A 13,537-nucleotide genomic window follows, 5' to 3' on the forward strand; every position below is an offset into this window, starting at 1 on the left:
ATGGCTGCGTGCAGTTTCATTCCGAGTTCTCCGCAGAGTAAATAATTTGCTAACGGCGAACCTGTAAATGTTTCCATGATTCATGCTTCACCTTGATGCAAATACTAACCTTTGTTTAGCAATGAAAACAATAAATTAGTTTTTAGCTGTATTTACGAGAAAAAAAGAGAATAAAAAAGTCCTACAAACGATACAAATGACATTAAAAAGATCGACACAAGATAATATCTAAATATATTTGTGTGTACGTTATATGCAAGAAACAGTTGTACAAGGTGAAAAATAAAGTCTAAAACATTTAAAACCTTACGAAGGTCTTGGAGTGACTATATGACAATTCATATAAATAAAAATACATTACATGTACGTGTTACTAATTCTAAAAATTCTATAAGTTAAACAACTAACAATTATTACATAAATTTTGTGCTTATAAAAAGAAACCTTTTTCCTCTTATCAAACCATTCCAAGATGCATGATCTTGCGAATGATCTCTGGTCCAGGCCACCGTCCCCTGAAAAAAAAGACAGTGTATTAAGTAGAAGTTAATAAATTAATCTTAATTATGTAAGCCTGAAAAATATTCCACTTACTTCAATAAAAAGTTCCAATAGATTTCTGGCATAGCGTTAGCCTTCATATAATACATAGATGTGTGCTCCTGTGAAAAGATAAAAGAGAAAATTTATAACAGAACGAAATAATTGACACATACAAATTTATTGAAATAAAAACATTAAAAAGAGAGAAAGAGAAAAAACAACAACTCAAAAGATTCAAAATATATACTTACTCTTCCTTGATCAATTGGAAAGGTTTCTCGTGGCAATCCAGAATAATCAAATTCAGCCAAAATACATTTATTTGATCTCGTCACTAGAGGACACGACGTATAGCCATTGTACTAAAATAGAAAAGACTAGTTCATTAGGGAAATTAAACTTTTTGTGAGTTTTTGTCAAGTTTAATTTTCGCCTATTCTTATGGGTGAACATCAAAGCTCTCAAATATTGTTTTGCAGCAAAATTATATAAAGTTGCGAAATATGTCAAATCCAAGACGATTCTGAAATTTGTGAAAAATAACACAATATATGGTCCACGAATCTAGGAGTTCTTAGTAGTGCCCGAATTTAAACAAAAAAGTGCCAAGATAGATTCCATTTATCCTCTTCTCTTAAACCCTTTTTTGTAGGCTTCGCCACCGAGAACGAAGGGTTCTAAGTCCATCTTGCATCACCACTTATTTTTGCTTAATTTAATTCTTTTTCTTTTTTTAAAAAACGATTTACACCATTGTTTTCTATTCTGAATATATATTACATATGTGAATTTCACATGTCTTCTAAAGAGCCTTTAAAAAATGGTAAAAAAAAAAAAGAAAATGGGAGCAAATTTTTCTTTTCCCGAAATTCGTAAAATTCAACTTTTGCAAAATACTAGGACTTGCTGACTTCGCGAAAACTTATTTTATCGAAAAATAGTTCTCGGGAAAGTTAGATCTCGCTAGGTTAGTTCCCGCGGAAATAAGTTCTTGTGAAATTTAATTCTCACCAAAATTAACACCTTTAGGCACGATTCTAGTTAGCCAATTTAAAATTTAAAATGATGTAAACTTTACGCTTCCCGAGAATTTTTAGATTTATAGTGTAATAAAAAAATCCATTCAATTTTGTTTTTAACAAATGGTTCAAACTCCTCCCCTGCCCCCCTTCCACCCTTTTTCAGCCTGTCGCAAAAACTTCGGCAAATATTATCACGGTACAATTCGGTTCAAGGTAATCTAGAAAGCATGGCAATAATACCACAAAAAACTGTCTTCGCTTAAACAGTAAAAAGTGCTATTCCTCTTTAAATATTTTATGAAAAAACAATTAATAAAAAAGGTACCTTAGCAGTCAATTCCTTGCCACTGAGAGCACTCATCATATTTTTTCGAAGAACACCAGATTGTGATGCAACAGCCGCAGCTGTTTTACTCACTGGTAAATTCGAAGAATCGCCAATAGAGAATATGTTGGAGTATTTTACATGTTGAAGGGTTTCCGGATGAACGTCAACAAATCCAGTAGCATCAACAATAGAAGACGATTTCAAAACATCCACTGGACCCATTGGAGGAGTCACATGCATGAAGTTATACTGAAAAAAAAAAATTAAATTATTGCGGACGGAATGGTCATGAGTTTTCAAGTCAGTGTTTGGTCTAGACAGCAAAATTTCGTTGCTTATCATTTCTTACTCGTGGTGATTGGCCGAACGCACAATATTAAAGATAAAGTATCAGATGGATTTCTAACTAATTCATGTGTGTCAACCAATGAATTGGTACGTTATTTAAAAAAGAAAATATTTAAAATGTTATTTTGCTTTGATTATGAAATTTATTCGTCGGTTGGTAATAGAAATTGGAATATGGTAAAATACTTAACGATTTAGTATCTAACCAAAGTTTAATGTTGCAAAGATATATTTGTGTTACAAATACGCAGAAAAGTTATTTAGAAATGTATAACTCGTAATTAGTATCGACTCAATGAGTTTTTGATTCACAAAATAACAAATATTCTCTCTGTCATTTAAAGTACGGCATGCTCAACATTTGAGCCATGAAAGACCTCATCTATCTCACTTCTGTACCACAGATTTAAGGGGCTAAATCAATTTAATGATGATAGTGTGCTGAGTAAGGTTTAACAACAGTTAAAGCTTCTCAGGTTTATTTTTTTTTAATTTCAAACACAAATTCATTTCACTCACATCTACTGTCTCAGTTTTTTTCGGTGTGTTTTCATCATCAACATGCTCGAATACAGCCTTTCTGTTGATTGGGTCGATCGAAATTAAATGGCGGAACAAGTCAATCTTTATATTTCTGTCCTTGCAAATTTTCAATAACGAGTTTCTGTACTTCTCAACAGCAAAAAGTACTCCGCCAGGAGTTTTGAATATCACATTAGTATTGTCTCGAATTCCATTCTAAAACGTCAATGTGAAAGTTAAAAAAAATTACACAGAGAAATATATTAAATTATAAAAAATGATTTTCTAATGTCAGATTGCAAGGATCACAACTCATAACTCATGTTGTTACACAGAACATTTATATTGAAAGGTTTTAAGGGTAAGGAGATCATAAGAATTCAAATATTGTTTTAAAAGGACTATGAAAAACATTTTTTTCAACCTTTCTTTAAGCTGGGGTTAGGCCTCCATGGTTCCTGGTCTTCCTCCCAAACTCGAATTTAAAAATCAAAAATTATAAAAATCTAAACGCGATTACTAATACTGTTAATAATCACAACAATGCGTGTAAAAGATAATCCCTGGATAATAACCCTGTGCTGCACTAGCTTACCCTTTATTTGTCCTGTGTAATTCTTCAAGCTAGCAAAAGGGTAAGGTTACCAATAAAGTACCCAAGTAAGAATCTCATCCCGGTAAAAACAGTTTACTGGGATGAAAAAAAACTGACATAAAAATTACTTACCTTTGTAAATATTTCTTCAGCTAAATACATAATCTTCTGTGGTGCACCTAAGCATTTTACAGGTGTAGCTGGCACAGTAAACAATGCATTCCCACCAGCAAATTTCTGCAGCTTGTTATACGTACCACCCACTGTATTGATTGAGTAATTGCTTGCAACATGGTCTGTGTCAAGTGCTTCAACAAGGCCAGGAATCTATTTATTAAATTTAAAAATAAAGACAAAGAAAGAATATTAATTTAAGCCATAAAAGCAATAGTCAAATATATAAATAATACTGAATTGACAACAAAATAAAAACTTTACCCTTTGGAAATCAAGTTGTAATCCGAGTGCTACAACCAGAAAATCATATGTAACCTAAAAGAAAATCAATTCTTTGCAACAATTTGTTATCCAAAGAGTACTTCGTAATTAAAACTAGTATAGTATAGAAAGATGACTTCAATAGTGATGGGTGAATATCGGTAAGATCTCTGAAATTTTGTTAGGGTCTTTCCTCAACTAAGGCTTTTGTCTATAATGAGCAAAAATTCCAGGGACTTCTTAAATGGAAGCTTCACACACCCTGCAAGACAATTTGTGGCTTTTGCATAAAAAATCGATGAGTACATCCCTTAAAAATAATACAAATCTCAGTATACCGAACCTACAATTTTGGATGTAGGTATATTGCTAAATAAAAATAAGCAAATCCTAACTGTGCATTGTGACTACATATATATAAAATCATCCGTTTTTATAGAATTTTAAAAGAAATGATGCATAAAAATGCTACCAAGCCCTTTATTAAAGTCAGGGTTTTCATTCAAAATATAGGTTAAAATTTACCAATGCGCCAGCTCCTAGCTTGTCCTACAGTTTCCAAGTAGATTCTTGCAATCCTTTTTTTAATTTAAAACATTAATTTTTGTTTGAATTTAAGGTATGATACATATCGAGATTAGCACACTATTTACAAGAGATATTCTAGAAACATTTTAGAATCTTGACTCAATAATTTTAGTTAGTATTTCATTAACAAATAGGACTATCTAGCATGATGATCACCCTTATAATTAATAATTTCATGACAATTCAGATTTGTTAACACAAAGACACCAATTTCATTCTTTCTAATTTGCCGCAGCACTTGGCAATTGCAAATGCTCATGTGTCAACAAAGTAGGTAGGCAAATAACATATCATGTAAGCAATTTGTTGCCAACACCTACACATTTAAATAAGAAAGGCTGAATTTATGCCTAGCTCCTAGCTTTTTTTACACAAAAACAGCATTTCGCCTTCGCAATTGTTAATTTGCACAGCATTTTCTTGTTAACTTTGAATTATTCTACACCACACGCAATAAAACTTACTTTGTGACCTGATTCTGTAACAATAAAATTTTCATCAGCGTTAATGTTTGAAACTTTTTCTTGCATCCATTTTGCTTGGGGTGGCATGACTTGTGACATAGGTTTCATGGTTTGATCCTTGGATTTAAGACCTGCACCCACCAGAGTCCACATAGGTTGGTAATAATGCCACTATAAAAATGTATAACATCTTACTTCATGAAAACCTCACCTGATTTAGATACATTACAGGGTGTACCTTAAAATGAGAAACCTAATATAAAACTGTGCAAAATGATGGGTGTACATACCAAACTTGTCTTGCAACAACATCCCTGTCAATTTACGTAGCATGCACAAAACCCCTTACCAAATTTTCTTTACTAATTTTCACAAAGGGTCGTTTTTTATTGTGACCTTTAAAATTAAAAAGTGCAAGTAGCTCTAGTAGAGAGAATATATATCCAAAAAAACTATTCATAGAAACTCTGACTTGTATTCAGGGAATGTACCATTTATACGTTTTTAAACGTGTAAAAACATGAAGAAAGGATCACAAACATTTCAAATTAGGTCCTACTTAGAAGAAGAAATATGGCATGTATCTAATCAAGATGGGATAGGGTATTAGTATTATGTGATACAAACCTGTGCAGGCTCAACAACTGCAACTTGATGAGGATACTTTCGTGATAGATAGGATGCAATACTCAACCCACCAGTGCCACCACCTAACACAACATATTTGTATGAGGAGTTGCTATCAGATGTTTTTCCAACCGCTGGTGTTGTTAATTTTCGAACAGCGTTTGTAGAAAATGTTGTTCCAACAGCACAAGAACACGAGCGAGGTATTTTTGTACGGCCTAGTCTTGAGACAAGAGCCATTGTTACTTCACTGCAATACGATTAAAAATACATTAAAATTTTACCTACAATGCATTGTTTTAGCATAACAGTTTAGAAAAAACTTCTAAAAAATGAGTTGTACGTGTTTAGCAAAAGCTACCTTTTAATTTTTTTGTAAGCGTTAGAAAGTTAGTACAGAGTTTATCGTTTGTAAATTTTATAAAGACATATATACTGGGAAAGAAATACATGAACATATTTGGAGAGTAAACATATATTATATACACATCATGGAAGCCAAAATAAAACATAAAAAACAACGGACTGGGAAATTTTTCAACAGTCTTCAAAGAATATTTCTAATAACAACAACACAAAGGCAGACCAAAAAACAGAAAATTTATAGAATGAAATACAGGAACCACAGAAATTTAGTTCAGCTAATGGAATTTTGTTGTATTTATGTATACCAGGTGCTAGAAACAGCTTAAAAACACTACTAAAAGATAAACACAAAGATGTAATGAAATTCAACTTTTACTGCTAAATTTCAATATCAATTTGAAATATTAGTATTGTATATACTATCAACATATATTAGCCCAAATTAATCTGTTCCACAGCATATACATTCAACTGATAAAAAGACAACAAAAGCTACAAAGATTGTTATACAAATTTTAATAGCGGATACACATTTGCAGACCTATATTTCAATACCAATGAATATTGTAAGTGATAAGATAGTACTAAAAATAATTTCTAAACACATGTTGCAAATCTAGATCGAAATAAGGCTGAAATACACAATCAGTTTATACAAAAAAAATGGGGCATATGCAACTAAAGACAAGATGGTTCATTACAACCTAATTAAATAAAGTGTTTACCATTTCTTAGGTGGGCTGTAATTACTTTCATGTGTTTATTATGGAAAGAATTGAAAAAGAAAGTTAATTCTGCACAGTAGTCAGAATATGAGAAACAAGTGATAGAAAAACAAATTATGCATTTCAGCCTAAGAAGTTTATAATTGTATGTCAAAAATTAAAAATTACATGACTGCAAAGAAAAGAGGCATATACGATATATAGGTCAAACTCTGACATATGCTTTCGAATAATCCAAAAAACTTAGTTGGATTATTGAAAAGAACACTATATATAAATAGTTAACTTTGTACGCCACAAAATTAAATAAATAATATAATCACATTACTTGAAAATGAAAACGATACAAGCTATATGATTTATCCTTTCAAAAGGAAAAAAGTTAGAACTTCTCCTTAAGCATAACAATTAGTGTTGAAAAAGAGCTTAATGTCCAATGTTGTATGTATTTTTAAAAGAGCATAATGGGAAATGGGGAAACATATGTTCAAGGTGGAGAATCTTATAAACACCATCTGTAGTGTTTTAAGTAGTTAACGCAAACTAAAAAGAATCAGACATCCACAACCATTTTCTTATCAACATCCATATTACCAACAACCTGAAAAAAAGAGAACAAATATTTTTTAAAAAAGTTTTATCAAACTGTTAGAACCATTTTGACATAAATCAAAATGTTTTTTTAAGAAAGCTACTCACATTGCAGAATTCACTGTAACTGATTTTCCCATCCCCATCCAAATCGAATTGTAAGATTGTCTTATCCACAATTTGTTGTAATTGAACTTCTTTTAAATTATTACCAACCATCATTTTTAGCACAGTGAACAATTCACCATTTGATATGAACCCATCTTGGTTAATATCATATACTTTAAAAGCAACTAAATACAAAAAACAAACATTCTTTTTGTTTACATTTTACTCACCTCCTTCCTTGACCTAAAAGTCCGAATCAAGAAATGTAATCTTTAAATATCATTAGTCCCTGAGACCACAAGCACTTGTCCTGTAAAGCATGTAGATGGCAAATCTGTCAAGATACTTCCTTGAAAAATCTATGTTTTACGCCAGAAAGTATTTCTCTCCCTAATCAGTCTTGGTCATGAATGGCGTGCAATCGCATGCGCACGCCTCCACACACGCCATGTGAAATTCGGGCGTGCTCTTTATCACACGCCTTGTTCTACTTCGTACACACGCCAAACAGAACTGAGCTATTTTAGAGTAATCCCTTACCCAAACTTTACCCAATACATAATTGTTCTTCCGTGTTAAAATGTATCTCTAAAATGTATTTCTATTAAATACCCACCTTCATTAAAATTGCTGACGTGAGATCCCGATGGTGTACTTCTTAAGTTAATAGTTCTGTCCAAACTAGCTTTCTATGTTTTAAGATAAACTGATTAGGAGGTAAGTTGCACACGTGCTATTTACGTACTGAAGGTCAGGGCATCATTAAGTTGAATATCGCAGAAGTCGCCAGTGTCATGCTTCGAAAATGCTTGTCACAGGCACAGTTCAATGCAAAGCAAAACTGTACAGGAGACTCGATTGTTAGAGTCTCCTGTACACTCACAAAACCAAAGGCAGGGCTGACTTATTGCCTGCTGTGTCGTGTGGGAGACAGAACTTCTGGACTTCTTTTTAATACGATATACAATTTTTTCGATTATTATTATTAAACATATTTGATTTCTCTTTCCCCTTTTAAAAAGATTTTTTAAACTTTATTGAACATGTTTTTTCTTTGGTATTACATTACAAGAACATTCGTCCGAAAGCTGTATTAAGGTACAGGACACCTAACCTCTCCCATGTTCTAGTTATATTTAACTTGCATGGGTGCGCACTCTTCTGGCAGCATTCTCTATGACGATGAAGGTCGGACTGACTTGTGGCATGGTTCCAAATGGTCTTCCGTCTTTCGTTCTAGTCTCAGTGTAATGCACCAGCCAAGCATAAGAGTGTCTGCATGAAGGAAAGGGGCCGACTTTAATGTTCTCTATACCTTAATTCTTCATAATAACACCATTCATTTAAATTTCACAACAAAATTACGTCGGCAATTTTTTTGCTAACTACTATGCTTTAAAAACTCCGCGCTGCCGCTCTCTTAAATGTAATAATTGCACGCCAAAATCATAAGCTAGGCGTGCGATACTAATCGCACGCCTGTATTAGTGTAGGCGTATACGTACCACCCCAAGCAGGTGCAAATATTCATGACCAAGACTTCTAATGTAACAACAAATTGATATTTAGCTTACACTTTTTCAATTTGTCAGTACCCCTTAAAAGAGAAGGGTACCTTCTACTATATCTGCAAATTTAAGATAATAAAAAGAGATTCTAGTTTTAAAATTATTGAAGTATTACTAATATAATCCTCCTCATTTTCATTGTAATTCGAATCAAATAAAAAAAATTATTCTGTATCACTGCTAACATGATCAAATCTGGACGTTTATGGGACGCTTGGCTCTTAAGAGGTGATTAAAAGAAATATGGTAATCACAGTTTTCTACTTACATTTTAGTTTTGCCTCTTTGTCTCCCTTGACACTAAATTGTGAGATACCCTCAATAAACTCTAAATGATATAAATTATATAAATGTTTAGAAAATATACCAACGTTAAAACTTTTAACTACAATCGTAATATGCAGCTGAAAACCTATCATGCTAGCACGGGTTAGTTAGATGGATTTAACTAGATGTACTATTACACAGTAGAGCCATAGTTGGCAACAAGAGTAACCGCTGTGGTCATTACAGCAACATTCAATCCACTCTGCTGTTGTAGAAATAAAGTAATATGTTGCCACTACAACCATGCACAACAGGTATTAGATAAAACTTGGATCAATAAGATTACTATAACACACAAAATTTCTAATAAGGGTCTAAATTTAAATTTTCTGATAAATCCCCAATTTATACTTGGCTGGGAGCCCTGTTTTTTATAAAATATTAATGCAGTTCATGCTCATAATAAACTTCACTATAAACTGTAAAACATCACAAACCTTTAAAATCAATTTCTTTGTTACCATCTGTATCAAAAATTTCAATTACTCTTTGAACTAAGGGATTCTGCTGCAACTCAGGTAGAGACATAAATTCTTCTATGGACAACGTACCAGAGTTGTCAATATCAAGTTTTCTAAATCTCTTGCCTAACCTTTTAATCTCCTCAGAGTCAACTAAACATAGGAGAACAGTCACCATTAATTTCTGTTACAGTGAAGAAAAGACTTTTCAGAAATTTAATAAATACATACAGTGTGTAACCATATCTGCAGGCAATGAATATTCTGCTCCCTACAAAAAATGAGAATATATTATGTAATTTCCAATTCTAAAATATTTTGATTAATCTTCGTAGCATACGTTTGTATTGGAAAATAACACTACTTTAACGTCAATATCCTATATTAAATTAATGAAGCCATTACAGTGGACCTAAAATTTTGAGGCCAAATAACTTGGAAACGAGTTGGTGACGTCAATGTTTTTTCACCGTGTGAGTAACTAGGGACCACCTGGGACCAATTTGGGTAATTTTTCAAACCTGGGTCCCCAAATCCGCTTCGGAATGAACCTTTAAACCTCAATATTTCAGTAACTGTTGGTCAAAAGTACATGATCCCACACATTTTCTTGATCAGCGTTTCAAGAGCTATAACATTAAGGCAACGAGTATTCAAATTTCGAAAAAATAATTTTCTGTACTTTTATTAGGGACTTTGCAAGACGTCAGCAAAATTTTTAAACCCGTAAATCTCATTAACCATTCATCAAAAGCACGTTACATAGATTTTCTTGATCAGCTCTACACAATAAAGGCAACATAAAAACAAGGTTCTAATTTTTTTTGCAGATGGGTTGCTGACGTCATCAAAATTCATATGACGCTTATTTTTCAATTTTATCCTGCTTCAGCGGATTTTTCCACGGGCTTTATCGACTAGTATATAATAAAATACAATACCAAATGAATAAATTTAGATACTTGATATTGTATACAACTTTAATATGAATTCAGTTACTAGTATTTGCATAAGCAATGATGTCAAAATACTAATAACATTTGCATTTTTTTGACACAATTTAGGAGTAAAATTTTGCTAAGGATTTTTTTCGCTGACACAAGAAGTCTTTATTATACAATAATTACAAACAAAGATCTTACCATTTTGAATGTCTTTTAATATGGAATATGTAAAATGAGTATTGCTTTAATAACTTTGTTTAGAACACTAATGAAACAATAACAGAAATTGCTTTATTATATATATTTACAGTATTTTAAACTATTCTTTACATATTCATACATAGCTCTCTAAAACTTGTTAAGAAACAGTTTCCATATTCAGAAACATCTTTGGTGTAAAAATTGGAAATAGTTTCTGAATACGGAAACCAATTTCATTTTTTTTCACAAGCTATATTTTGGGTTTCTGCATTATAATCTTTTGACCAGTAGAAAACCTACCGCAAAACTTAAAAATATTATATGGAACCGGGGTGTACTTGTAATCAACTGGGGTGCAGTTCTAATCAAATTTATTACTTAAGATATTTTACCCCCACCCAAACCAAAACTGTTTCTTTTTTGTGCAAGTTTTATTATACAGAAACTGCTTCCATATTTGTACCTTAAGCAATCCTCAAAAATATAATTGTTAGCGTCACCGGACTAACTCATTTTGAAAGACAAAAGTCGCGTCGGGGAGTTGGTAAATTTGTAAAAAATATAGTCAACAATCCACAAACAATCTTCAACACGCAACAAAATCCACCATTTATCTTTTCAACTGTCTTCCGAATTATGATTGTTATGTGCGAATATTATTTCGATAAGGGACTGCGCTGCGCTACTCAGTGCTATATTTTGCTGCTTCGCATTTATGCGGCAATACAAGCGAAAACCATGGGAACAACGTTGACTGACAAAAATCGAACTTGGAATGGAGGCTAAAAGTACAGCTGGCGTACATTTAAAACGAATAACAAAATATGGCTGCAAAATATAGTATTTTTGTAATTTGTGGGGGAAAATTTTTATCCAACTGACCAACTGACCAACTCACTTTTTTGATTAAAAATGACGCTAACCAAACATATTTTCCACGGCGGCCTTATCCAGGACTGCCTAAACCATGGACACTCCTGGAAATATTAGACAGATCCTTGATATTTGTGAGACTAACCATGTAAAATATGAACCTCTCTCTTTTGAACTAAACCAATTAGCTAATGATTGTCAATGCTATGGTCGGAAAAAAAAGCCATTGGCTAACTAATGCAAAAGAAAAAACATCTGTCACTAGTTTAAATAACAAAATTAGCAGGATGTAAAATATATCAGGGATATCTCAGGGACCCTCATTTGTATGCAATGTCTTCTGGCATTGGGTTTTCTTATAGATACAAAGGTTATGTTAAGGTCTAGCTGCTTTGGTATAACTGCCACACACAAACAGAATATTGCAAATGGGGTAACTGAAAAAAAAATTAAAAATCCTTTTGTGAAGTATGGAGGAAGTCGAGGACTACGGTGGTCTCTTTTCTAGTCCTCAGACTAGGCGTTAGCTATATATTTAAAAGTTGTGGTAAATCCAAAGGAAAAGAAACCTTTTTAACACCAGTCAATGTAGCAAGACGCAAAACATCTTTGGATTTTGGAAAAGCAACAAAATCTTTTCGCCTTCTTCCAGAAATCAACAAAGCCATTCTGTACATTTTTTAAATTTCAGGGAGGGGAGTCTAAGTTTAGACTATTTATAATACACTTTTTGTCTGAGATATTTCCAAAAACAAGGTATTAAAATTAACTAAATTGTTTGTAAGATATATAACTCATTTAGATTATTATTTAAAACGAATTCTTCAACTGCAGTTAATCTTCTGTATGGTATATGCTCCCCCGTCTTGTTTAGGTTCAGTGCCGTGCCGTGTTGCAATAGCACGAAAATATCACAAGTCGTTCATTGATTTCCGCCAGCAAAAGGCGGAATCTTTAATATTGCCTGCTGAGGAGATTTATTGTGCGACCGCCACCATCAAATCAAGGTCCAAGACTTTTTCGACGGCGCTTTCTAGAAAAAGTGGTCGAAAATTGCGACCCCTCTTTTTAGAAAGCGGCATCCAAAAACGGCGGTGCTTCTTAGAATTAGGCGTCAGAATAATTTTTTCGGCCACGCATTCTTGAACGCGTCGGCGGAAAATATTTGCACCGATGCTTTGTAGAATGCGTGGTCCTGAAGAATTTTGGGCGCTGCTTTTCCTTCTGTACAATTTTCCAATGACGTAGACTAAAGCTATATTCAGCAGAACTAATTAATTATTCAAGAATTTTAATTAAAGAGGAATTGTTGAGGCTGAATATTTTTGGTGAAAGATAATGTATTATACCTATACAATCGTAACAAGAAAAGTTACCTTTTGTAACTGATTATGTAAAAAATAATTTCCTGCCACCTTTAAAGATATTTTCCAAGCTGTTTTTCAGAGAAAAAGAGATTGTCGTTGTTCTTATTTTTTTTATTGCTCATAATTTTTAGGTTTGTTATTTTTCTTTTAAAATTGTTCTTACAAAGAAATGAAGTTTATGTAAGTTAAGTTGGCTATGATTTACAGTTTCAATAATAATCAAAAATTGAATTTTAAAATTTTAGAATATTCATTGATTTTGTTAACCCCATATTACTCAGTCCACTTCAAAGTTCAGATTATTGCTAATTGCGAAAATCTTTAAGCCGCAGGGCTTCTTGTTTTTTTTTATTTTTCTGCATTTTTTTTGCGATGATTCGTTGGTGAGGATTCTTCCCCTAAAGGGCGCGAATTTTGAAAACCAAAATTTTTTAAAGAAATTACACTTAGTAAGTTAAAACGTAGGGTCAGGAGTGCGCAAATTATAGATCATGAAATCAATATGCATGCACTATTATTGTTTCTTAAACA

General features: G+C 32.7%; 2 protein-coding genes across 2 annotated transcripts in view; both read right to left on the minus strand.

The window, feature by feature from the left end:
• Positions 1 to 217: 217 nt before the first annotated feature.
• On the minus strand, positions 218 to 5,857 carry LOC130656264 (sulfide:quinone oxidoreductase, mitochondrial-like). Its single transcript, XM_057459097.1, has 9 exons — positions 5,476 to 5,857; positions 4,849 to 5,019; positions 3,797 to 3,850; positions 3,491 to 3,685; positions 2,761 to 2,979; positions 1,891 to 2,142; positions 795 to 905; positions 595 to 662; positions 218 to 515 (listed from the first exon to the last, which is right to left on the minus strand). The coding sequence occupies exons 1-9, from the start codon at positions 5,713 to 5,715 to the stop codon at positions 458 to 460; spliced, it is 1,368 nt and encodes a 455-aa protein (XP_057315080.1). The 5' UTR covers positions 5,716 to 5,857; the 3' UTR covers positions 218 to 457.
• A 338-nt stretch (positions 5,858 to 6,195) lies between these two features.
• LOC130656267 (calcineurin subunit B type 1-like) overlaps positions 6,196 to 13,537 on the minus strand; it is a 102,530-nt gene continuing 95,188 nt past the window's right edge. Inside the window, exons 2-7 of the mRNA XM_057459099.1 lie at positions 10,764 to 10,831; positions 9,853 to 9,892; positions 9,598 to 9,774; positions 9,102 to 9,161; positions 7,266 to 7,450; positions 6,196 to 7,167 (exon numbers count right to left, since the gene is read on the minus strand). Coding sequence (XP_057315082.1) covers positions 7,120 to 7,167; positions 7,266 to 7,450; positions 9,102 to 9,161; positions 9,598 to 9,774; positions 9,853 to 9,892; positions 10,764 to 10,766 — 513 coding nt within the window. The 5' untranslated portion in view covers positions 10,767 to 10,831 and the 3' untranslated portion in view covers positions 6,196 to 7,119. The remainder of the gene's footprint in view (positions 7,168 to 7,265; positions 7,451 to 9,101; positions 9,162 to 9,597; positions 9,775 to 9,852; positions 9,893 to 10,763; positions 10,832 to 13,537) is intronic.

This window comes from Hydractinia symbiolongicarpus, chromosome 9 (assembly GCF_029227915.1).
Source record: "Hydractinia symbiolongicarpus strain clone_291-10 chromosome 9, HSymV2.1, whole genome shotgun sequence".
In the NCBI taxonomy this organism is placed as follows: Eukaryota; Metazoa; Cnidaria; class Hydrozoa; order Anthoathecata; family Hydractiniidae; genus Hydractinia; species Hydractinia symbiolongicarpus.